General features: G+C 48.8%; 1 protein-coding gene across 1 annotated transcript in view; it reads left to right on the forward strand.

The window, feature by feature from the left end:
* The window catches only part of ATP13A4 (ATPase 13A4), an 87494-nt gene that overhangs the window by 52227 nt on the left and 11021 nt on the right, over positions 1-24246 (forward strand). The window contains exons 11-25 of the mRNA XM_069083214.1: positions 262-432; positions 1582-1739; positions 3343-3531; positions 4685-4746; positions 7623-7773; positions 9224-9310; positions 9761-9914; positions 10193-10304; positions 13897-14021; positions 16436-16599; positions 17888-18013; positions 18440-18519; positions 19533-19575; positions 21066-21175; positions 23538-23634. Of these exons, the coding sequence (XP_068939315.1) occupies positions 262-432; positions 1582-1739; positions 3343-3531; positions 4685-4746; positions 7623-7773; positions 9224-9310; positions 9761-9914; positions 10193-10304; positions 13897-14021; positions 16436-16599; positions 17888-18013; positions 18440-18519; positions 19533-19575; positions 21066-21175; positions 23538-23634 (1829 nt within the window). The remainder of the gene's footprint in view (positions 1-261; positions 433-1581; positions 1740-3342; positions 3532-4684; positions 4747-7622; positions 7774-9223; positions 9311-9760; positions 9915-10192; positions 10305-13896; positions 14022-16435; positions 16600-17887; positions 18014-18439; positions 18520-19532; positions 19576-21065; positions 21176-23537; positions 23635-24246) is intronic.

Consider the following 24246-nt stretch of genomic DNA (forward strand, 5'->3'; position numbering starts at 1 on the left):
AGAGAGAGAGAGAGAGAGAGAGAGAGAGAGAGAGAGAGAGAGAGATGAAGGTAATGACAGCTAGTTCTCTGTCCCTAAAGGAAGTTCCTTGGGTCCATCAAACTCTTTAATCCCCAGTGTCTGGGGGCTGCTAAATCTCATGTAACAAATGAGAAGATTGTGTATTTTGGGCATGTGACATCAACCTCCTGCACCCCCAGTAGATGGATGTCCCCATGGGCATCATTGACTTTTACCCAATGAGAGCTTTCTCTTCTTCAGGGGAGAGTATTCCTGTCATCAAGACGGCCCTACCCAAGATGGGAGACACTGTGCCTTGGAAGCTGTGTGGCCAAGAGGACTACAAGAGGCACGTTCTCTTCTGTGGCACCGAGGTCATCCAGACCCGAGCAGCTGGCTCGGGAACAGTGAGGGCTGTTGTCCTTCAGACTGGTCAGTGCCTGGGGCCCTCCTGCGGCCTCTGCCCCTGAAAAACTCCTTTGTTGAGTCTGGTACTGCCTTCATGAATTCCCTGAGTGTCAAAAAGTCTCTGGGCCTGGTCTGGCTCATGTGTGTGTGTTTGTACATGTGTGTGCCTGGGGGTGACTATAAGCACATAGTGCACTGTGTACATGTGCGAACAAAGCGTGTGCATGCATGTGAGTGCTTGTGAACATGCATGTGCACACACTGGTGTGTGTGTGTACATGTGTGTGTGAGGCAAGAATTACAAATTTGTAAGGAACAAAAGAGTATCTCTTAGTGCCCTCCAACGAATGCTCCTGCAGAGATAACCTGAACATCAGTTGACACCATCAGGAAAGTTAGTAATCGATTGGAGAACTGAATCAAATACAGAGAAACCTCTCTCCACTCCCCTCCCCAGAGCTTGGGAACTGTTTCCAAGAATCCAGGCCCTGTCTGCCCTGCCCTGGGGCCCCTGCAGGTGTAGGGAGACACCTTGGGAGCTTCAGGTGGGCAGTATTAACAAGTCAGATGAAGTCAAGGGCCTGGAGCAGAGGGGGCCCCAGATAGGCCTGGGCTCCCAGAGGAGCCCCTGGAGCCAGGCCAGATTCAAGGTTATGGCCCTTAAAATATCAGAGCCAGGGAAGTGGGGTCTGAAGGTAAGGGAACCAGCAGAGAGCAAGGTCAGGGAGGTAGGACTGAGGAAAGGGGGCAGGGAGGGCTTCCCATGTATATCTGTCCTAGCAGAGAATCAGTCTTTGGCAGCATTGTTTGAGTGAGAGTGTGGGAGGGAAGCTGGGCAAGCCCAGATGGATTGAAATTTGTCTAACTACAGAGGGCAGCCAGAGCTGAAACTTTGTAGCCTTAGCCCCTGAGAGGTATTGTTAAACCCATTTTATGGTAGAGGAAACTGAGGCCGACAGCAGTGAAATGACTTGTCCAAGGTCACACATCAAGGCAGTGTCTGAGGAGGATTTGAACCAGGAAGATCAGTCCTCCTGACTTCAGGCCCCTCGTTCTGTGCACTATGGACCCCAGCTGCCTCTTAAATATCACCTAGTGTTTAGAACCAAGGGAGGAGAGGGGGGCATGTCAGACTTTCAGATAATGGGGGCCTGTGGGTGCTTGTTGCCTTAGGTTTCAACACTGCCAAGGGGGACCTGGTGAGGTCCATCCTCTACCCGAAGCCAATGAATTTCCAGCTCTACAGAGATGCCGTCAGGTTTCTCCTGTGCCTCATCGGGACAGCTACCATTGGGATGGTCTACACCATCTGTGTTTATGTGCTCAGTGGCGTAAGTGGTTTGTCCTTCTCATTATCTAAGGCAGTGACTCTGTGATATCCAGGACCTGGAGCCTGGCTCTCCAATACATGCCCAGGGAGCCTGGAACAGTAGGATCTGGGATGTGGAGCCTGGAGACACCTTGGTAGCTTTCCACTCCAACCTCCCCATTTACAGATGAGGAAGGTGAGGCCCAGGGCGGTCACTGGCCTCCCCAGGTAGCTCAGGGATTAAACCTCAGAGGTGTTATTTGAACCTAGAGCCTACCCCCACAGATTCCACACTCTTGGGTCAACAAACAAGAGGCAGGGGGTTGGACCTAGAGTTTCTTGAGGCTCAGGGACTTTTCTCCATGTATTTTATCCCCAAGGATACCATGGTGCCTCACTATGACTTGGGGGGGGGGGGGGGGCAGAGCCCTGGGTTCTCAAAGGCATGGTCATCAGGGTGTAAGTGGCAGCAAGTTCAGCCAGGCTGGGAAGGCTTGAAGGAGAGAACCAGGGACAGACAGGGAGGGAGGGAGGCAGAGGCTGGGATCCCCAACTTGGCCCAGCACTGTTCAGAGGCTCACAGCCAGCTTAGGAACAGAGCAATCAGATGTCTAACCACAGAAATTCTGAAAGATGCTCCATTATGTGAGCCCAACTGGCCCCCCTAACCCATGGATGGTCAGTGCTGGTGGAGCGAGCCTCCACTCCCGAGAAAGCGCTGATAGCTGGAGCACGTGTTTGGTCTTCATCATCCAACGAATATATGCCTGGGGGTGTGTGGGTACAACCCCCTCCCCCCCCACTCACAGCACATGTTAATCTGGCACTTCCAAGTTCTTTTTCTCTGTTTATCTTCATACCCTGGTACAGATCCTAGAACGTGGAAGGTACTTAGTCAATGTTGAATCACAGTGATCCAGCACTTATTAAGCACCTACTGTATGTTAGAAAGGGAAACAAACCCTTGCCCCTTGCCCTTGGAGAACTCACATTCTAATGGGGGCAATGACAGGACAAAGCGCTTACCTCACTCTAGCCCTGATGAGATAGGTCAGAGGATGTATACCTAGGTCTGGAAGGGACTTCAGAGCATGGAGTCAGTTTTACAGAAGAGTAATGGAGACACTCCCATTTTACATATTAAGAAACTGAGACTTAGAACAGTTAAGTGACTTTTGAGGGAGGACTTGAATTCAGGTCTCCTAGCCACCAGGCTATCTGTACTGCTTCTTCAAAGCCATGCCAGAGAACAGCACAACCCCAGAGGAGGGCTATGGTGAGGCCTGTGGGAGATACTGGCAGCTGTCTAAGTCTGTACTGGATATCAGCAGAGGGCCCCACTTCCTCTGTGGTACCCATTGTTCTTGGGGAACAAAATGAGAGGTGAACGAGGAGCTCTTTCTAATTCTGTTCATCCACAACCATCTTACTGCAAGCTTCCTGCCCTCTCCCTCAGCCTCCCGGCCTTGTCTGACATGAGAGCGTTCTCTAGGAGCTGGTGCATAATCACCATGCAGACCCCTGTGAGCTCAGCCACACTTGCTGGCATGCCCTCCCCCAAGTGACTTGTTCATGCCACTTCGGGAAGGCTTGGGTCACTTAAGCAGTGGGGACCGTTTTCCTAGGAGCCAGCGGAGGATGTAGTGAAGAAGGCGTTAGATGTGATTACCATTGCGGTTCCCCCTGCACTACCTGCTGCCTTGACAACAGGGATCATCTATGCCCAGCGGAGGCTGAAAAAAAATGGCATTTTCTGCATTAGCCCCCAGCGGATCAACATCTGTGGCCAGCTCAACCTCATCTGCTTCGATAAGGTGTGTGTGCCTCGTGCCCCTCCCCGTTCATCCTTCCCAAGCCTCCTCCTCTTCCTCTTCTACCTCATCATCATTATAGGTTGGTTGGCCATCAGCAGGGAATATTGCAGAGGGGATATTTCTCTCATCTTCACCACTAGTGTTACTGTATATATGACTTCAGTCTGGAGGCCTCTAAAAGCTAGTCATATTGAGCACATGACCTCTCTAAGATCATGTGTGAGGTCCTCTGGAATTCTAAGACTTATAATTGATTTCACCCAAAGGGAAAAAAAAAGTGGTACTGAATTTTTGAGAAGAGATTGGGCAAAGCACATTCATAGGACCATAGCACGTTGGGTTAGAGAGGGCCTTAGAGAAGAACACCTGCAAGACTTTTCTCCAAAACCTTCATTTCAGAATTTTATTTCCTTCTGGTCTCAAAGTGAGACATCACTCTTTTTTTATCTTGAACATTCTCTTGCTTTGTGGAGACAAAAATATTGAGGTGGGAGGGCTCCAGGGGCTGAATCTAGTTTGGTCACACATGCCTTAAGGTAGCTTTAATATTAAATTAAAAAGATAAAGAATGGAAGTGAAAATCACATCTGAAAAGAAGGTGGCAAGGATGTCAGAGCCTGAATCCTGGTAAACACTGTCCAAGGTTCTGATAGACCAAGAGAGGAAGGGATAAGTGTGTCAGGGTGTTAGAGGGATTCAGTTCTCCATAGCTTTCAGGGAGCAATTTCAAACGTGGAAGAGTGACCAACTGAGGAAAAATCTCCTCTGTCCATTCCGATATTATGTTGTGGCATCATTCTACCTTTGAGGCCATGTTATTCTTGGCATTGGAAACTTTCTGTGTGACCCTGGTCAAGTCACTAAGTTAGTGCACCAGGACACTACTCTCAGTTCTAAATCATGAGTTGAATATGTGAGATGGAGGAAATTTTACATAATGGAAGTGTAATGCAGCAGGGAGATTGCAGCCCGCACCTGCCCTGTACCCCAGTCATGAGGCTTAGCGCCCCTGGGCTAGGGCCTTAATCATGGATCTTTGCCCTTTATAACACTTTCGTGACACACATAAAATCCTGGTGAAATGCCTTTTAATTGTGATTCTTTTGGAGTTCTCAGCTCTTCAAAGTGAATTCAAGTGCTCCTTTTTACCTAGACTGGCACTTTAACCAAGGATGGCTTGGATCTCTGGGGTGTGGTCCCTTCGGATAGAGACGGGTGAGTGCCTTAGAGGGATGGTGGGATGAGGGTGGGGTGGGAACAAGGCCACACAGCCCTATGCTCTCCACACTCTGCATTTGCCTCTTGGCACCTGCCAGGAATGAGAAGATTAGGCTTTGGCTTTAAGTCACACATATTTCCTCCCGTCGATGGGCTTCCTCCTTTTCTTTACTTTCCCACAAATCTCCCCATAGGGGATCAAGCAGAGACAGGCACTACAAGATGGCCAGGAGTGGGCCTGGCACGTAGGGAAGTCCCCCATCTTACCCTAGTTGCCAATGGCCTTGCCTATTTTGAAAAGCACCATTGATAGAGTTTGTCTTTACAATGCAATCACTGGGGAGGCCAAAGGGAAACCAGTCCGCAATGTGTAGCCCAGGAGAACAAGAGCTCCCGTTCCTCATTCCTACTAGTGAGCCGTTAAACAAAATCAATCAACAAGGGGATGCATCAGATAATGCACTCCACATTCAGAACCTGGGGGCCCCTCTCCCACCTCGATGAGGAAGGAAGAGAGTTCATGAAAGCACTGAATGAAGTGTAGCCTCACAAACAGAAAGCAAGGGTCGTAGATCATAAAAAGCTTGTGCTTTAGTAGCGGAAGAACTGCCGTACAGGCTAGTCTAGCCATGACACAGAAGAAAGGCCTATGGCCCTTTGGGAGTGGGGGTGGGGGGCCCTTTTCCACATGGGCTGTTTCTCTGCATGAGCAGAAGAATGAGCCTTGATGCAGGGCTGGCGGTCTGGCTGGGGTGGTGGTGGTGGTGGGGATAGCAATCATTCCTATGGCCTGGGTAGTCTCCATTTTGGTCTAAGGCATGGTGGTAATTATGGTCAGGCTATAGTATTTTTATTTGAATTTAGTTTTCTATGTAAACTCATTGAGAATAAAACTCTTTACAAGCCCATTTTCTCTTTCTCTCAGTAAACCTTCTGCTTTCAATCCTATTCAAAGAGTCAGTCCTCTAGTGATTACATGATTTCTAAATTCAGGCTGAAGTAATTTATTTGCATGCTCTCGGTGTCTTAGCTCTTGATAAGGGTGAGTCTGGCCATGCCTGGGACCTGTGATTGGTTCTGGTTGTCATGTTTTCATGCAGATACTGGTGAATCGGAGCAAGCCAAACCTCTCAGAACCACCTTGGAAGAGAGCTGATGGAAGGGTTTGGGGATGGAGAAGAGGGGCCTTGGATAGCTATCCTTTAGTGATTCAGGTTCAAGAAATACTTATTCATGTGCCTACTAGGTGTGACACACTGTACTGCCATTGGGGATTCAAAGGTTAAATACGATGCCTAGATTAAATAGGGGCCCCTACCTTAAGGAGCTCACAGGCTAGAGTGGAAAATGAAATCGACCTCTCCCCCCACTCTCCCCACACTCTTATGCCCACTCTGCCAATGCATCTCCTCACCCTCCTCATCCTGACTTCTTTAAGACCTGACTCAAGATTCACCTCTTCCAGGAAGGCTTCAATGACCCAGGTCCCTTCTGACATAGGCCTTCAATGGACCCAATGGCCAAGCCAAACATCCATTCTATCCATCAACAAGCATTTTATAAGTGCTTGCTCTGAGCCAGGCACTGTCCTCCAAGCCTCACAGAGGTTAACCAGAGGCAAAAGCACCATATGTTGCTCAAAAAAAGGAGGGTTGAGAGAAAAGGCCAAGTTTGGACTCCAGTAAGACACATTTCTGACAGGACACACACTTCCCTTTGGGATTTCACTTCGCATTGTAGTCTTACAGAATTGCAATTATAACCCACTTAGTCTAAAGAGAGAGCACTTTAAGTTTCTCTTTCTTGCCACCAAGGGCCAACAGGTTAACATCACAATTGTTCTGGGACAGGGCAAATCAATTTGGGCTCAACTTTGAGAATGAATCTGCTATGAGTAGGATTGCCTGACACTACCATGTGAACTTGGATGAGTCACATGACTTCCCTGGGCCTCAGTTTCCTCACTTATAAGACTAAATGGCCTCTGAAGGTCTAGGTTTATGATCTTAACTCATGGTCAGTAGGAAATGTTGCCCTGCTTCCTAAATGAGACGGGTTAGGAGCTTCCAAGCTTGGATGCTGCATCTGCTTTGGGCCAGGTGTAGGGCACTGTGTTAGTGTACCTACCTTCCAACATCAAAGGAACAACTCCATGGAGATGCCCATCACACCAAGGCATGTCCCTGTCCCTTGTACCTTCTTGGCTAACTTGGTGATCTGCCTCTTTGAACTACAGCAGACACATATTCAAGTCAAGCCAAGTCAAATCAAGCACCTACTGTGTGTCATGTATTTTGCTGGGCGCTGCAGATATAAAGACAAAAATATGTTGGTCCCTTCCCTTGAGGAACCTACAGTCTGGCCAAGGGAAGATATTATGTACATCAGTCACCAAGTATTTCTTAAGGGCCTGTGTGCCAAGTGCTGCAGTATCTCTGGTGATGCAAGAACAAAAATGAGACCACTCCTGCCCTGCAGGAACTTCCCTTCCATAGGGCTCATACTCAAAGGGAGGCATCCAGAAGTGAGAGAGCTCTCAGGAGCCCAGGCCCCTGCCATGCTATGTCCAGGCGTTCATGGAAAACCTTAGCTGCACAACAGAGTATGGGAGGAAGCAGGCATAAGGAGGAGAGAGATGTCCATATCAATGGTCTCCCTTCCCATAAATCGACTTACTAAGGGCAAGAAGTGTAGATTAATCCCTGACATGCAACACCACTGAGGGGCAGCCAGCAAAACCCAACACACCAGCCCCTAGAAAGGAATAAAAAGCACAAATTTTCAGGGATTCCATCTCTGCCACAGGCCTGGCCCGGAGTAGACCCATTGAACAGTAGATGAAGGAATGAGTCCATTTCCTTTTCCTTCATTAGTTTCCAGGAAGTCCACAACTTCACCTCTGGCAGCACCCTGCCCTGGGGCCCACTCTTTGGAGCCATGACCAGCTGCCATTCCCTCATTGTTCTGGATGGGACCATCCAAGGAGACCCTCTGGATGTCAAGATGTTCGAAGCCACCAACTGGGTAAGCCTCTCTCTGATTTGGGCTGCTGCTCAGATTGTATGTAGAGGCTTAGAATGTCCTTGAATGAGGATGCAAGAAATTATTCATCCAACCTATTTTGTTTATTTGCCAAAGGAAAGCTTTTGGCTCTTTTGTCACCCTTATGGCTACCCCATCTGCCACACCCTGTTTGAACAAAGAATGGGGAGCAGGGCTTGTCAGGAACCACGCATGACTAAGTGCTTGGCACCAATTAGTGGCTCCATCTTGGCTCTAGAGTGCCAAACCCTTCACAACCTAACGTCCATCTTGGCCATGTTTCCAGTCTTTATGCATCTCATTCCCTTCCATGAACTCAGGCAGTGCATTGAGACTGGTCTCTTTGCTGTTCCTCATACACAACACTCCATCTCTCTCCTGTTCATCTTCTCTGGCTGACTGACCCCCGTGCTTGGAAGCCTCTCCCTGTATCATCTCCACCTCCTGCCTTCTCTGACTTTCTTCAAGTGTCCACTCAAGTTCCACCTTCAGGGAGAATTATTTCTTAGTCCTTGTCCATCTTACCCTTTGTGATTGTCTCCCATGTACCTTTTCTATATCTTGTTTGTACATAAATGTTTGCACGTTGTTTCCCCTAACAGACTGAGAGCTCCTTGAGAGCAGGGGGTGGTTTGGCTTTGGGGGCTTTCTTTTTAATCCCTGGAGGTAAGAACAGCACCTGGCATGTAATGAGCAAAAACAAAAGTGTGCATTATTTGTCTGGAAAGAGAGGAAGATAAGAGGAAGAGGTGCCCAGGGCTCAGTTCTGATGACCAAGAGCTAATATTGCCCATGTATGTGATTGGAAAGCTTCTTGATCCTCCTGTAATACATTTTCCTTCTCTGAGAAGCATGGTGTGATGTTCTCCTTTCTTGCCTTGGATTGGAGCGATTGGCTGACTAAAATGTTTATAAAGCACTTGGGTACTTTTGGGTTGAAGGTTCCTATTGGGGACAATATTGGGCATAATTTGATATTATCAGGTTAGTTGCTGAAGGTTTACATCAGTCATGCATGTCCCTGGGGCCAACAATCATACTTAGAAAGATTGTCAGGAAAGAGAAGGGGTTGGGTGTAGTGTGTTGATGAAGGAAGGATGCACAAAATACCCCATCGAGAGAAATGTCAAAAGCCTTCTCTGAAAATTATCTGTGAGCTGTTCAGAGACCCTGAGCATGCCACAGTATGTTCCTTCTCTGCAGAGTAAGAGGGACAAATCACATGCATGACCCACAGAATTATTTGTTGTCTCTAGGATGATGCCCACTACATCCATGGTAGAAGCCAAATTTTCTGTCCTAGATTAATTTGGTGCCCTCCATAGGTAACTGGTGCTTTGGGGATCATTCTCAAAGAGAATTGACCTGTGCTGTCGATAGAATGGAGAGACAGGGTGAAATTTGTACAGTGAAACATCCCCTTTTGAAACAGGAAATAGAGAACTCTGGGATAGATTTCCACATCAGAGGAGTCCCAGCACAAGCCATGATTGTGAAGCCAAGCCAAGCAACCTGTGAAGTAAGACTCTTTGTGGGGGGGCTCCCCATGTATCCCCTAGTCTCCAGACTTTTTGAAAGCACTAATGGGGGATAATTGGAAGTGTCCAATGATATAGGAATCAGGAGAGACACAGATTTGAATCCTGCCTCTAACCCTTATTAGCTATGTGATCCTGGACAAATCACTTCACCCCTCAGAGACTCAGTTTATCCATACATAAAAAAGAATACCCCTGGGTTCCCAGTCCTATGGGGAGGATGGAGGACAGTCTGTATACAACTCTTTGGAAAACTCAAAGAACTAAATAAAAGCCAGTTACTAGGATGGTGTCTAAAATGATTTCTTCTTGGAGTCAGTTGACCTTTGAGATGCTCTTATGGGGCCCTGATTCTCCTTCTCCCCTAAACTGGTTTTCTTCCCTGGGCTGGATGGGGGCTGACAGCTGAGGGCATTGTGGTGTCTCTCCAGACCCCAGTGGGAGGAATCGCCATCTTGCACCAGTTTCCATTCTCATCAGCACTGCAAAGGATGTCTGTCATCGTGCAGGAGATGGAAGGCGACCGGATGGCCTTCATGAAGGGGGCACCAGAAAGGGTGGTTAGCTTTTGCCAGCCCGACACTGGTAACTATCTAAATCTGTTAACTTGGATTGCAACTGGCCAACTGTATAACCCTACAGAAAGTGTTCACCATCTTCCTTCCTTATTTGGGAGAAGATCTGCCTTTTCTGAACTCTCCAGTCACACCTCAATCCTGAAACAGAAAAGATTTGATTTTCCATTCATTTTGAAGAGTTCCTGGGCAAGAATTATCTGGGTTCTCACCTCCCCCCCACCCCGAACATCATAAAGTTTGGTGAGTGACTCTGACATATTAAGCCTTTATTTCTTCCCTGAACAGTGCCGAGCAATTTTGCCAGTGAACTCCAGAATTATACCATGCAGGGTTTTCGGGTTATCGGATTGGCTTACAAAAGGCTGGAGTTCAATCACCATATCACTGCCTTGATGAGGTAAACAAGTCATATCACTTTATTTTCCTGCCCTCAGTTCTTAATCTTTTCAGGACATGTATCAGAGACTGTAGTTCAGATCATGTTCCCATTTGGAAAGAAATGCCTGTGCGCTCATCATTCTGTGTCCATGGGTGCAGGCAGGATGGTGTGTGCGTATGTTGGTGTGTATGTGTGTGTGCATGCATGCACGCATGTGTGTGCATGCATGTGTGTTGTGTGCCTGTGTGTGCGCATGTGTGCATGTATGTGGGTGTATGTGTGCATGCACTGTACATGTGCTTGTGCGGTACATGTGCATGCATGTGCGCATGCGTGTGTGCATGTGTGTGATTGCATGTACGTGTGCATGTGTGCGTGTACCAAATGCAGCTGATAACCAATTCACAGATTAATCAGACAAATAAGTGTAGCTTGTACTTATAGAAAACCTGGCTGATGTCTTCAGACATCAACACTCTTGAGAGGCAATTTGAGAGATGACTTTTTAACATAGTATTTTTTTTAATTGGCATGCTTGGGATTGAAAATGCCTGGAAGTGTCTGCAGGTAGAAATCTGATTAAGGTGCTTTTTCCCCACCATGTCAGTTTCTCTGGTTGGTGCTGGAGGGTGGGAGGGGGAGGTCGCCTCCGAACTCTCTCTGTCTCAGTCACAGTTAGGGATACAAGCACGTGGACAGTGAATTTTCCCTCCACCCCCCACTGGAAGGCGACCAAATGTTGGGCATGTTGCCATTTTAGAACGCCCAAGTAGCTGGGGAAGGCACCTCTTGGAGCTCTTTGCTTCTCCCCCTCCCCTCCTCCAGCAATGACTTCAATGAGCAAGCAAGTATTAAGCACCTGGGGCTGTAGGTTTTCGGGGCTGGGATACAGGGACACAAGGGAAGAGATCCTGCTTTGGCCCTTTCCCTGGTCCTCTTCAAGGGTTAGATTGGGAGCTTCCGGAGGGAAGGGGCTGAGCTGCCTTGTTATATACCCAGCACTCGGCACACAGGGCAGGTGTGACATCCCACCAGGCTCCTCAGTAGCTCTCCTGAGAGACAGGAGCCAGGAGAGGAAGAGCCTCGGCTGGTCCTGGGCTGCCCCAGCTGCTGCTGCTGCTGGCAGCATTTGCGTTACTGCTTCTGCAGGCATTTGCTTAAAGCCAAAGAGGCGCTGTCTGTACTTAGAATGGCATTTACCATGTATCTGCTGGAGGTGAGGCAGGGAGGGCTGCACGCTCTGCTGCTCTAGGCATCCCCACATCCGTGTCTGAGCTCATCTTGGGTACTTTGCCATTTTTATGCCATTTTAGTCCTTTTAAAGTCACGTGGGGCTGAATGCCATCGAGCGAGGGAAGACACCCTTCCGAGGGAGAGAGGAGCATCCCCGTAATCCTGCATCTGGCTGCAGGGGGCAATTTTTGGCCGCCTTAGGGGCTGACAGGACACCCTCTGGTGTTTGTGTGCAGGAAGCGCCCTAAACACGGAGGAAGACCTTGGCTGGTTCTAGAACTCCTTCTCCTATTTCCTGGTGGAAATCACATCTCATAGTTGTAGGGAGGCCTCCAGGGGTGCAGGTTGGAGGAGATCCGAACTGGGCTACAAAGGGATGGGGACAGTCTGGATTCTTCCCCTGAAGACTCATGTGTACATGCCAAGGCAGATATCACAGGACCTAGCTGTGAGCTAGCCTTGTTCTCTGGAGTGAGGAGGCTACCAGTGTGTCTAGCCGCAGGCAGCTGGGATGGGGGGATGAGGTGGAGGTGAGGTGTGGTGGGGCAGGGGGCATATGTCATGGCATCAGTGAGAAGAGACCCTGCCTAAGGCATGGATGAGAGCAGGAAAGAGAGACCAGAGGACCAATGACCAGGATGGATTAACCCCTTTAGTTCTGGCCAAGCTCCAGATGGGAACGAGGGCCATGTTCACTGGACCCCTCCTTTTACACAGCAGGGAATCAAGGTGATACGATCAGCCCACAGGTATTACAGAGGCCACCAAGGTCCCTGGACGCCCACACTAAGATGCCCCCACTCTACCCCACTGCCTTACTGGAGGGCAGCTGAAGGGAGAGCCAGTTTGTCTAAGGCATGCAGTAACCCAGGGCAGAATGGACCCTAGAATGCAGAGGGCATTCCTCCTAGGCCCACTGCAATGGGCCCCCTACTCCACAGTCAGTGAGAGTGCTGAGTCTGGGGTCCCAGGACCTGAATTCAGTGACCTGGGTGACCCTGGTGATTGGCTTCTCTTCTCAGGGCTTCAACCTCCACGTTTGTAAAATTAATGGGGTCTGACTAGAGGACCTTCAAGGCTCTTCTGGGAGAGGGTCTATGACTGTGGTGAAGAGTGACCTGGGATGTTGGGAACTCAGCAGTTCAACTTGACAATCACTGATTAAGAACCTATTAGACACCATGCTGGGCACTGGGAGGGGGGGGAGGGGGAAAGGCGTGCAGAAACATGGCATTAAACAGTTCTGTCTGCAAGGAGCTTATCTTTTATGTGTGGGGGTATTTATAAGTGAATGTGTACAGGAATGTGTGTCTGAATGTAAGTGTATGTATGTGCCAGGAGGAAATGTATATGCAAAATGTCACACACACACACACACACACACACACACACACACACACACCCGGGGGGGGGGAGTGAGGCCGGGACAGAGAGAGACAGAGACAGGAGGGGGGAAGAGACAGAGGGAGAAGAAGAGAAAGGAAAAGAGAGAGAGAGAAGAGAGAAGAAGGGAGAGGGGGCAGGAGGAGGAGGAGAAGAGAAAAGGAGGAGAAGGGAAGAGGGGGCAGGAGGAGGAGGAGGAGAGAAAAGGAGAAGGGAGAGGGGGCAGGAGGAGGAGAAGAGAAAAGGAGGAGAAAGAAGAGGGGGCAGGAGGAGGAGAACATTGCAGGTGGGGTGGGGAGGGGGAGCCACCCCAGCATGGCAGAATCAAAGACTTCTCTTTAGTTGTGCTTCTTCCACCTCCTGTTTTCTACAATCACACTCACTTGCAGGCTGCAGGTAGTGCCTGGTGCCTCAGGCTGCCAAGAGTTCTCCAGGTCTCAGAGAAATCAATCAGGAAAGGTTTGCTTCCCTGCATCCAGGGCTAATGGCTTCTCTGGCAATTGGTCTTGTACTAGACCTCGAAAATGTTCTTGTGATGGATGTCAGTCTCTGATGCCCTGCTGTGCGTGAGAAAGCACAGGCACATGTGCACACACATGAAAATGCCTTAAAGACATTGAAAGGCAGGGACATAGAAGTCTTGGCTAAGGGGTGGCTGGTTACTGGGGCTCTGACCTTAGATCTAATAATGTCCCTTAGAGTCTGCTGTGGTTTATACCAGAGCTGGAACTTCTTGTACCCAAAGGTGATTGCTAAGATTCCAGGGCACCAAAAGCCAGGCTAACCCCCCAAATGGCAGAAAGGCCTTTAGCTCCTCTTCCAGACTAAAGCAAACTCATCAATTGATCTTCTTTTAAGTGTCTCCCTCACTCGTCTCTCTGTCCCTGTCTCTTTGTCTCTATCTCTATCTCTGTGCTTCTCAAAAGATGAGTTGCTCTCACTGCTTGTCTGGTAGAGCCTACCATTTTCTTTTTACTTCTTCACACACTTCAAGGGAGAAGGTAGAATCAGACCTGATATTCCTGGGTCTCCTGATTTTAGAGAATCGCCTGAAGGAAGAGACTAAGCCAGTCTTGGAGGAGCTCACCTCTGCCCACATCCGGACAGTGATGGTCACAGGTATGAAGGAGGCTAGGCTTGCAAAGGCAGGTTGTGTGAGTTCATGACTTCTGGTTGTCACTGGAAGAATGGGCCTTTCCCCTCCAAATCAGAGCCTGTTAACTTATTTCACTGAAAATGTTGAGGTCATTCATTGAGAGTTCCCTCTTCTCCCCTCCCCCTCCTCATCTCACATCCCCTAAATACCATCTGCCACTATATTCTCCTTCGTCCCCATCTTCCATGAAGAGGTGGCCCTTCTCCTTTCCATGGCAAACCTGTTCACCTGCACAAGTGATCCAATTCCATCTCCACTAATAGATTCCCCTCTATCATCCCTACTCTTGAAGTATTCTCAATTCTCTCTCTCTCTGTTATCTGCTTCTCTGCTGCTGACAAATGTTGCCACATCTCTCTTCATCCCTGTAGCTCTGCCCCTTCTCCCTTTTTTGGCTAAACTCCTGCAGAAGATAGCCTACAATTAGTGCCTCACCTTCCTTTACTCTCACTCATTTCTTCACTCTCTTCAATCTGGCTTCTGACCTCATCTCTCAGATGAAACTTTTCTCTCCAGGGGTACCAATCATCTCTTAGTTGTCAAACCCAATAGCTTTTGTTCCAATCCTCATTCTTCTTGATGTCTCTGCAGTCCCTGGCTCTGTTGGTCACTTTCTCTTCCTTCACATATTCTTTAGGTTGTCAGGACACTTCTCTCCTGGTTCTCCTCTCTGACCACTCAGTCTCTTGCTAGCTTTTCATGTAAGTTTTACTTGTTAATGCAGGGGTTTACCAGAACCAATTTGGACTGTCTCACAAAGGCCAGTTGTTAAAATTTCAGCATTGAATTAAAAAATTGGCAAATGCTAAAATCAGATATTTTTATTGTTTTGTTGATCATCTCAATTTAAGAAAATGATAGAGAAGATGTTAATAAGCAGATGACACATGCCATGCCCTTTTCAGGGAGCTGGGTTTTGCCATCTCTTCCTAATTCTCACCTCCCAGATCCCACCAGCTGCCAAGTTCTGTCAATTCTACCGTTGCAACATCTCCCACATCTCCCCTTCGGTCCTCTGATCCCCCTCCCCAGGTACATGCCCTTATCAACTCATGCCTGGATGACACAGTAACCTCTTGGGGGGGTGCTCTACTTGCCTCAGATCTCTCTCCTCTCAAATCCATCCTTTATTCCATGGTCAGATTGATCTTCCTGAAAGCACTTTGATTGTGTCCTGTCCCTCCATCATTCAGCCAGCCCTTCTGGTTTTCTGTCACATCCAGGTTCAAACATAGAATCCTGTCTGGCTTCCTAACCTGGTCCTTTCAGTATTTCCAATCTCCTTATACCTTAGTTGTCTCCACATACCCTGTGATCCAGTGACCTGGTGCCCCTGAGCTTTCTCACGTTAGATGTTTCGTCTCCCAGCTCTGGGCATTTGTCTTGGCTGTGCCCAATGCCTGGAGTTCTCTCCCTCCTCATTTGCATCTCCAGGCTTTCTGGTTGTCAACAGATCCCCCTTAAGGCTTGGAGTATCTCTGGTTCATCTTGTGTAGATCTTGTTTGTACACACTTGTTTATGTGTTGTCTCCATTAGACTCCAAGCTCTTTGAGAGCTGGGATTGTTTTTTGCCTCTTTTTCTATTCCCAGAACTTAGAACAGTGCTTGACACAGAGCAGGCTCTTAATAAATGCTTGTTGACTGACTGGCTGACTGAGACACAACAAACCCCAGACGGGGAAGGCACTATTTTCCTCTACCCACTTCTCATCGAGTTGCTGAGGGTGGGGGTCACAGAGCCTGCTGAGGGGCCTCTGTATTCCTAAGCAGTGACTGGACTGTGGGTCAAGTCATTTCCCAGACCATTCCACAAAGCTCCCACCTATGGAGGCTTGTCAGGCTCTCTTGGCACCACTGTTGCAGAGTGTAAGCTCCTGGGGGGCAGGCGCTGCTTGTCCTTGTCTCTATTCCTGCTGCCTTGCACAGTACTTGGAACGCCATGATTACTTGTGGCATTAAATGGGAAGAATTCAGAAAGTTCCAAGGAGCAGCTCCCATGGTAACCTGAGGAGCTTCTCCCCTTTCCCCATTTTCCAGACCTAGTCCAGGTCTTGGGTCTGTCTTGTTTTCAGGGCTGCAGATGTCGTGTTGCTGGAATTGAACACGGACAAATGTGTTTGGCTCTGACTGTGGCTTGGTCACTTATGACCTGGGTCATCTCCCACAGTTGGCTGTATTTCTCTAGACTTTCTTGTTCCTGTGCATACAAGGCTTGCACTGATGGCCTCTAGGCTCCTTCCAAGTCTACACTTGTGTTTCTTGGTTCTCATGCCTCAGCAATCTCTCCCTCACCATCCCCTCAACATAGGGTCATCATACACCATCCCTTTGTCCAGAGGTGGGAGTACCAAGGGGTCCTTTGGCTGATTTGTACAGGTGACAACCTGCAGACTGCAGTCACTGTGGCCAGGAAATCAGGGATGATCGCTGAAAGCCTGAGAGTCATTCTCATCGAAGCCAATGAGGCCGATGGATCCTCGCCAGCCTCAGTCACTTGGAAACTGCTAGAAGACAGAAAACACACTGGCTACAGACACCAGGTAAGCATAGAGAATCCACAACTATGGACAAGCAGGTAAGGCCTATAATGCCAGGGGTGGGTCCATGAAATATCTTGGGAGATTCTGTAGTGACCCCCGCCCCCATCTGCCAAAGGGGCCATGCTGGATGTGCCCTCTGAAGGCAAAGTGGTGAGATGGAGAGGGGGGTCTGCTAGGTTTGGAGTCAGGAACCCTGGGTTCAAATCCTGACTCTCCTACAAACTAGAACAAGCCGGGACACCTGCGTGGGCCTTCATCTAAAAAAGGTGCTTGTGCCATTGTCTGCATTTCCCCAACTCTAATTTTGGGTCCTCCACTCCTCCACCTAATGCAATTCCATTAGAGTGCATCAGGCAACAAACATTTCCTCATCGCCTACTGTGTGTACTGTGCATACAGAACTCACAAGAAGCATCCCAGGTGTCTGACTTTATTCACTGCTAGAAAAACACCCTACCCTTTCCTTTTTATTCTTAAAGAAATATGTGCCTTGTGCCAGAGAGGTCAGCTAAAAGACAAATCATTTCCACTCTTTCTCATGTTTCCAAAATGGCCATTGAGCCAAAGGGGATCCAGGCCACATCTGGGGATGCCATCACCCTGGAAAACCAGAGTCTGTTTTTCCCAGAGAAAAGGTTTAAAAGTTATCATTTTCCCATATCGGTCATGTCCTTGTGGGACCACACTGAGCTGGGTAAGGAGACCGAGTCGAGAAGACTGTAGTGATGTGAGCTTTCCCTTGGAGAGAGTCTGGATGAGCTCTACCTTGACCAGGAGAGGAGAACCATTGACTAAGAGCTAGAAGGACCCTTGGGGTCACTGAATCCAGTCCTTCTTTTACAGATGAGGAAATGGAAAGGAGTTGCCCATGGTCACATAGCTAGGGTGTGTTTAAGGTGGGATTTGAAGCCAGGTTTTTCTGACCCCAAGTCCAGTGCTGGGGCATTTTGCTGTCCAAGAATCACATGGTAGGTGTGATGATTGTCCTTAGAGCTATACTGGTGAAAGCCTAATGTCCACACCTCTGCTTGGCCAAGCTAATGTCATTATGGGAAGCCCAGGGTCTGCTGGGAGAGTGGGAGAATCACTGTTTCCTTTCCTCTAGGAATGCAGGGTGTGCTCATCCCAACAGGGGAGCTTACCTAGGGCACCTGGAGTAGGGCTGCCTGAGAAGGAATGGGAAGTGGCCCTCGTCTGCTTCCATCCTGCTCCTATGAAGGTGCTTATGGCTTTGATCAATTAATGTTTTCAGTTGTAAGTTCAGAAATAACCATGGCCTGGCTTGCAGGACATTTATATTAACATCGGGGAAGATGACAGCAGACTCAGAGGTGAAGAAGGAAGTTATCACTTTGCTATGACTGGGAAATCCTATCAGGTGATAAGCCAACATTTCAGCAGCCTGCTGCCAAAAGTAAGTTTGGGGACTAGATTCACAGTGTTTCCACCTCTGATTTCATTCAGAGCATGAGATCCTTTGAAAATGGGTCGGTTGGCCATCTGTTAAGCACTTACTGTAGAAAGGGTTTCAGCAGGACCTCATCATGTTTGGGTGCCTGGTTTTGGCCAGGGGCAATTCCTACTCTGTTGAAATAAAATATTGTCTCAATGGCACGTAGAGAGATTAGAGAAGAGTGGCTCGTATACTAGAAAGTGGTCAAATGCTTAGGAACAGAGTCCAAATCTCTATTTCAGTCCCAAGTGAAGACAAATTAACTACAAACGTGAACTTAAATCTAATTTGTGTTAATCGTCCAACCAGCCTCCTGATGTGATGTCCTCCCACTTCCTTCCTACGTGCCTTCCATGCGAAGAGCTCTTTTCACATTTGTTTTAACAGATCCTGATGAATGCGACGGTTTTTGCCAGAATGTCTCCTGGGCAGAAATCCAATCTGGTTGAAGAGTTTCAGAAGCTGGAGTAGGTTCTTTGGAGAGCAGGAGGCCTCTGGTTTGGAGCCTCGTCCCATCCCACACTAGCTTTTCCTCCGGGTCTCCTGCTTGAATAGAAAGCATGTGTGCTGCTGAGCAGGAGCTGGTGTGAATGTGGGGGAACCTCAGTCATTAGTCCTGAAAATATCCCTGCATTCATGCCTTAGAGGATTTCTCTCTCCTGGTCCCAATGCCAGGACAACGTCCTCAGGAAGCACAATGTCTCTTATAACGTGAGACTGACAGCCTCAGGCTCAGCTGGAAAGATGGACCAGCCAAGTATAACTTGCCTGTCTTGTTACTTGAATCATGCTAGTGAGTGCCTTGCCTACACTCCCAGATTACACACGGTTCTCCCACTTATGAAGCAAACTCATTGGGTGTCTTTTACTCAACCCAAAAAAGTGATTCGGCCCGTTCTTAGAGCTAGAAGAATGAGCAATGCCCCTTTAAGTGGCAGTGGAGGGGCCACCTTTTCAGGCTGTCGAGGTGCTTCCTGGGTTCTTGGCTTCTAAGTGGGGGGCTAGTGATGGATTTGGTTTTGTGAGAGATGATTCCGAGAAGTTCCCCATGAGCATGGCATGTGGCTCTGACGCTTGGGCTGGTCTGCTGTCTTTGACCTCTGGGACTTCAGATGGGCTTTCTGAGCTGGGCACTGGTCATGGCTCTACCCCTAGATGCTTGTCCTCGTGGCCCTGGCCTGGACTTTGCAGACTCTATCTCTGATAGCCAGGGAAGGCTTAGGTGAATTGTCCAGGATCCTACGTGAAGCCCTCAATCAGAATGAACACTCCAACCCTCTGGTCTGTTGCCTGGACTGTTGACTAACGCTGCTCACTGGTCAGCTCCAGTCTCTTAGACTAGCTCCCTGAACTTGGGGTTACCAGGCCCGGGCCTCTCCTGACCTTGCTGTGTACTCCCACCCTAGTGTCCTTGAACTTGAGGCACTTCCAGGCCAGGCTGCTTTGGTGCTAAGGCGTCTACTGACTTTACCCTCTGTAGTTACTTTGTAGGTATGTGTGGCGATGGAGCCAATGACTGCGGGGTAAGTGGGGGCACCCTCCTGATATGGCCTTGGTTCACATCACAAGGAGGTGCTGCAGAGCCCTGATGCTGCCATTCCCATGTCTACTGGGCATGGGGCTGATGGCCCCAGAGTTCCAGGAAGTCAGGGGCAGAGCTGGCCCCAGTCAGGACCCCTGATGTCATTCTAAGTTAGTTGTCCCCATTCCTGCTTTCCCACTGAGGTTTCATGGATTCAGTCCTATTAAAGTCAATCCCCTTCCCCCCTCCAATGACTCTCCTGTATTTCCTTATCTGTGTGCTCCTCCCCCACCCACCTAGACCCCAGTAGAATACAAGCTCCTCTAGGGTAGGACTTTGTAACTCTAGGGCCTACTAGGTTATAGGTACTTCATCAATCAATTAGTAACTGCTTGTTAAGCTCCTACTATGTGCCAGGCACTTTGCTAAGAGAGGCAGAAACCAGCCCCTGTCCTCGAGGAGCTTATGGTTTAATAAGGAGACAACATACAAATGAATGGATCCAAAGCAAGCTATGGACAGTATAAATAGGGGAGGATTAATAGAGAGAAACCACAGGAATGAAGAAGGCTTGTGGAAGGTTTCCTGTAGAAGGTGGATTTTAGTTGGGACTAAATTCATTTAAATTCAGCAAACACTTTATAAACATTCACGATTACAGTGGCTCTGAATCTTTGTCATCCCAGGGACCACTCTGGTGCCTAGCTAGTCTGGGGAAGCCTGTGGTGGGAGCCCTTCCCTGCATAATGGTACAAATATGTCAAATAAAACATACAAGGTCATCAAGGAAGTCACCCATGTTGAAGTACAATCATCAAAGCTTTTTAAAGAAGGCCCTGACCCTCAAATTAAGCCCATGCCCACACAGGCGAGGTGCCAGAGATGTTGTTGATTAGTCATTTTCAGTCTTGGCCAGCTCTTTGTGACCCCATTTGGGGTTTTCTTGGCAAAGATAGTCCACCTCATTTTAAGGATGAGGAAACTGGGGCAAAGTTAAGTGACTTGCCTAGAGTCACATAGCTAGTGAATGTCTTAGGATGGATTTGAACTCGTGAAGACGAGTCTTCCTGACTATAGGCCTGGCATTCTCTCCATTGTGCCACCTAGCTGCCTAAGCACTATGGGAATGAATACCCCTACATGTAAGAAGCTCACATTCTATTGAGGGGAACAACATGTACACAGAGAAAGAAATGGCAACTAATTCGAAGGAGACGGCACTACAAATTAGGGGGAATCAGGAGAGGGCCCTTCCAGGAGGAAGGACCTGAGCTGAACCTTCTGGGAGGGTTGGGCATTGTAAGGGGCCCAGGTGAGGAGCCAGAACATCCCAGGCAAGGGGCAGCCAGGCTCAGATGGGGGTTGAGAAGAGAAGAGCAGACTGTCTCAGTTGGCCACCCAGAATTACTGGTGTGCCCCATGTTAACGTGAATAGGAGACAGTGATAGATGAAGGTTACAGATGCATGAAACCCCAATGTTTCCATTTCAGGCTTTGAAAATGGCTCACGCAGGCATTTCCCTGTCTGAACAAGAGGCCTCCGTGGCTTCCCCATTCACCTCCAAAACCCCGAATATCGAATGTGTGCCCCACCTCATTAAGTAAGTCTGCTCACTCTCCTTTGGCTTTTCTAACCCCCCACCCCGGCCTGCCTTGTCCTAAGGGGGAAGGGTGGGAAGCAGAGGAGCATCAGCTTCATGCATTTAGCTTGGTGGCTGTGCTCCAGACTCAATGGCCTCACCTGGCTGGCCGTGCCACCCAGTCCTAAGGAAAGCAGAGAGCTGGCGAAAAATAGGAATGGCCTGGCATTTTTAGGGAAGTTCATGGATCAGGCTGTTTTTACACTATTTTGCTGTATGTCTGAGTGTTATTGTTCCTTCTGGCCTCATCGAGGGGGGATGCTCCCCTCTGTCTTTCCACGGCTCAAAGCAGTGCAGGAGAAGCAGCTGTCCCCTCTCTAGGTTTTACAATCATGCTTAACTTTGCTCCTCTGCGCACGTCAGATGCCTGACCCAAATTCCACTGGGCTAAGCATTGCCAAGCAGCTGGTTGCCCTCCCAGGTCCTTCCTTTATGAGCTGGGGGCTCAGAAACTTGCTCACATCTCCTACTTTAGTCACCTGCCAAGGCTCTTTTTTATTTAGCTGGAGAGTCGGCACTCCCATTTTATAGATAAGAAAACTGAGACTCATGGAGCAGGAAAGATTTCCCTGAGGTTACCCAGCTCCCTAGCTTTATGCCTTGGTTGACACCTGGTTCTCCCAGCCCCCTGTCTGGGTGCGGTCACTTCAGCATACTGTAGTCTGGGAGTTTCAGAGGAGCGTACAGGCAGGAGGAGAGTTTATCCTGGTTTGTATGGTTTCCATAAAGCCTGATCCCTGATCTCCCTGATGCTGGAGAGGAGGCAAGTCATGCCCCCCACGGGGGGCTGCAGGCCCTCCATTTGCATGCAGCCTTTGCCTGGCTGCAGCCTTGGTCCAAGTCCTCCTGAGTGCTCTCTGGGGCTGTTACTTTGGCCAGACAGACTTAGCAGTTTCCTCATCACCCAGCAGGGCTCTTGTTCTGGAGTGGGCTCTGCACCTAGCTCTCTTCTAGTTTAAAAATGTCTCCAAATAGCATTGAATGGCATCATCAGTGACTGAGGCCTTCAGATCACTGCTGTAGGTGAGGAGGGAGTGAAGGGAGTTGAGCCCCAGGCAGCTTCATTAGGAAGTGCATCATAAGCATTTCCCTTTCTTAAGAGAGGGAAGGGCCAAGGTCTTTTCAGACTTTGTCTCCAACCAAGGGACATTCATCTTATTGACAACAAGAATGGAATGACTGAATGACATCCCCTTTGACCAGGCCTAAATGTCAATATCAGAGATTGAGTGACCACCCAAGGATGGAGACGTTCCTGAAAATTATTATGAAGACTTTGTAGACTTTGAGCTGGTAGAGCTCGTGGGGGTCATTGAGACAGCCCTCTTAATTTTACAGAAAAGGAAACTGAGGCCAAGGGAGGCATGGCACCTCCTCAGAGGTCCAATAGGTACCAAGGAGCAGAGCCAGGAATTAAGCCTAGGTCCATAGGGAGCGTCGTTTTCACCCAATCATGCCAGCTCCCTTCTCGTGTCAACACAATTTGAAAAGATTAGATGCAGTAACTTAAAAGGAGAATTCTCACCCTGCCCTTTGAAAACGTGCACATTTGTAAAAATGGCTATTATTTGTTTGGCCGAACGTATCGCAGGGAAGGGCGTGTGATCCTAGAGAATCCAGAAGACCACCAGAGTTCCCTGAGAATCCTGCCCTAGAACCAGCTCTAATGGTGTTAATGATAACAAGTTGTGTAGTCTGTTTCAGTCACTACTCGTTTGGTATCTAGCAGCAATCCAAAGGGGTGGGAGGGATAGCCATATGGGGGTGGCGGTGATGAAGCCAGGGTCCTGTGGCTAGTCAGTGTCAGAGACGAGATTGTTCCCTAGGTCTCTCCTGACTCCCTCTAATGTCCTTCCCACTGCCCCGCCTGCCTCCTTCCGTCATAGCTAAGTGATTGCTAGCTAGCCCAGCCAGAAATTCTTAATAATAACACTGGGGCTTAGGCTGCAGAGAGGAGAGATATGGAGAAGAGCCTAACGTTCAGTCACTGAGCCCCTTCTACTCCATTGGGCTCCCTCCCTGTTAGCACCAGTGTCCTCAAGTCACAATGGCACCCATGGCCCTCAGCTGCCCCACAAACTCACCTGGTCATAGCTTCAAAGTTGGAGATGCTGTCAGCAGTCTCTCTAGCCCAACCCACATTATCCTTCTACAACTCTGTCATGCTTGACAAGAAGTCACTTAATCCTTGACGAAAGACCGCCAGTGGGGACCGCCCCCCCAGACCCCTCAGAAGATAACCTCCCTGCCTGGGTAGGCAAGGCTCTGGCCACCAGATGTGTTCCCCTGACTGACTGACCTCCCATTTCTTTTCCTTAAATAGGGAAGGCCGTGCGGCACTGGTCACCTCATTCTGTATGTTTAAATACATGGCTCTGTACAGCATGATTCAGTATGTCGGCGTGCTCCTGCTTTACTGGGTATGACTTGGACCCCATCCCCTTGGCCAGTGAGAGACAGGAGGAGGATGTGGCCTCCACCATGGCAGGGAACAAGTGCGGAGGATCCCAAGGGTCAGCTGGTCCAAGCCCATCCCTTTTCAGATGAGGAAACAGAGGCCCAGAGAAGAGACAGGATATAGAATCACAGCTTTAGGACCTTGGAGCTGCTTAGTCACAGGATGTCAGGTTCAGAATGGAAAGGACGCTGGCAATCGTGTCCCACTCTCTCATTTCATAGACTGAGAAACTAAAGGGAAACCACAAAGGTGAAGTGACTTCCCAAGATCATGGGGCTTGTGCACAGTAGTGGCAAGATCTGAGCCCAGGTCCTTTACACCCGAGCCTGTGATCTTTCCACTGTGTCCACATCTTTCCACAGGATGCCTCATCTTCCCATTTTACAGATGAGGAAATTGAGACCCAGAGAGGGGAGTGGATTTAGGTTCATAGACTCAGAGCTAGAAGGACCTTGGGTTTTGTGGTTTGCTTCTTCCATTTTATGGATGAGGAAACCCAGTCCCCAAATGGGGAAGGCTACAGAGGTGGTAGGGGACAAGTCAGGATTTGAATTCAGAGCTTTCAGTCAGAGGG

Source organism: Petaurus breviceps, unplaced genomic scaffold (genome assembly GCF_028583685.1).
Source record: "Petaurus breviceps papuanus isolate PSGF00001 unplaced genomic scaffold, PetGlider_PUasm1.0 173, whole genome shotgun sequence".
NCBI classification, from domain to species: Eukaryota; Metazoa; Chordata; class Mammalia; order Diprotodontia; family Petauridae; genus Petaurus; species Petaurus breviceps.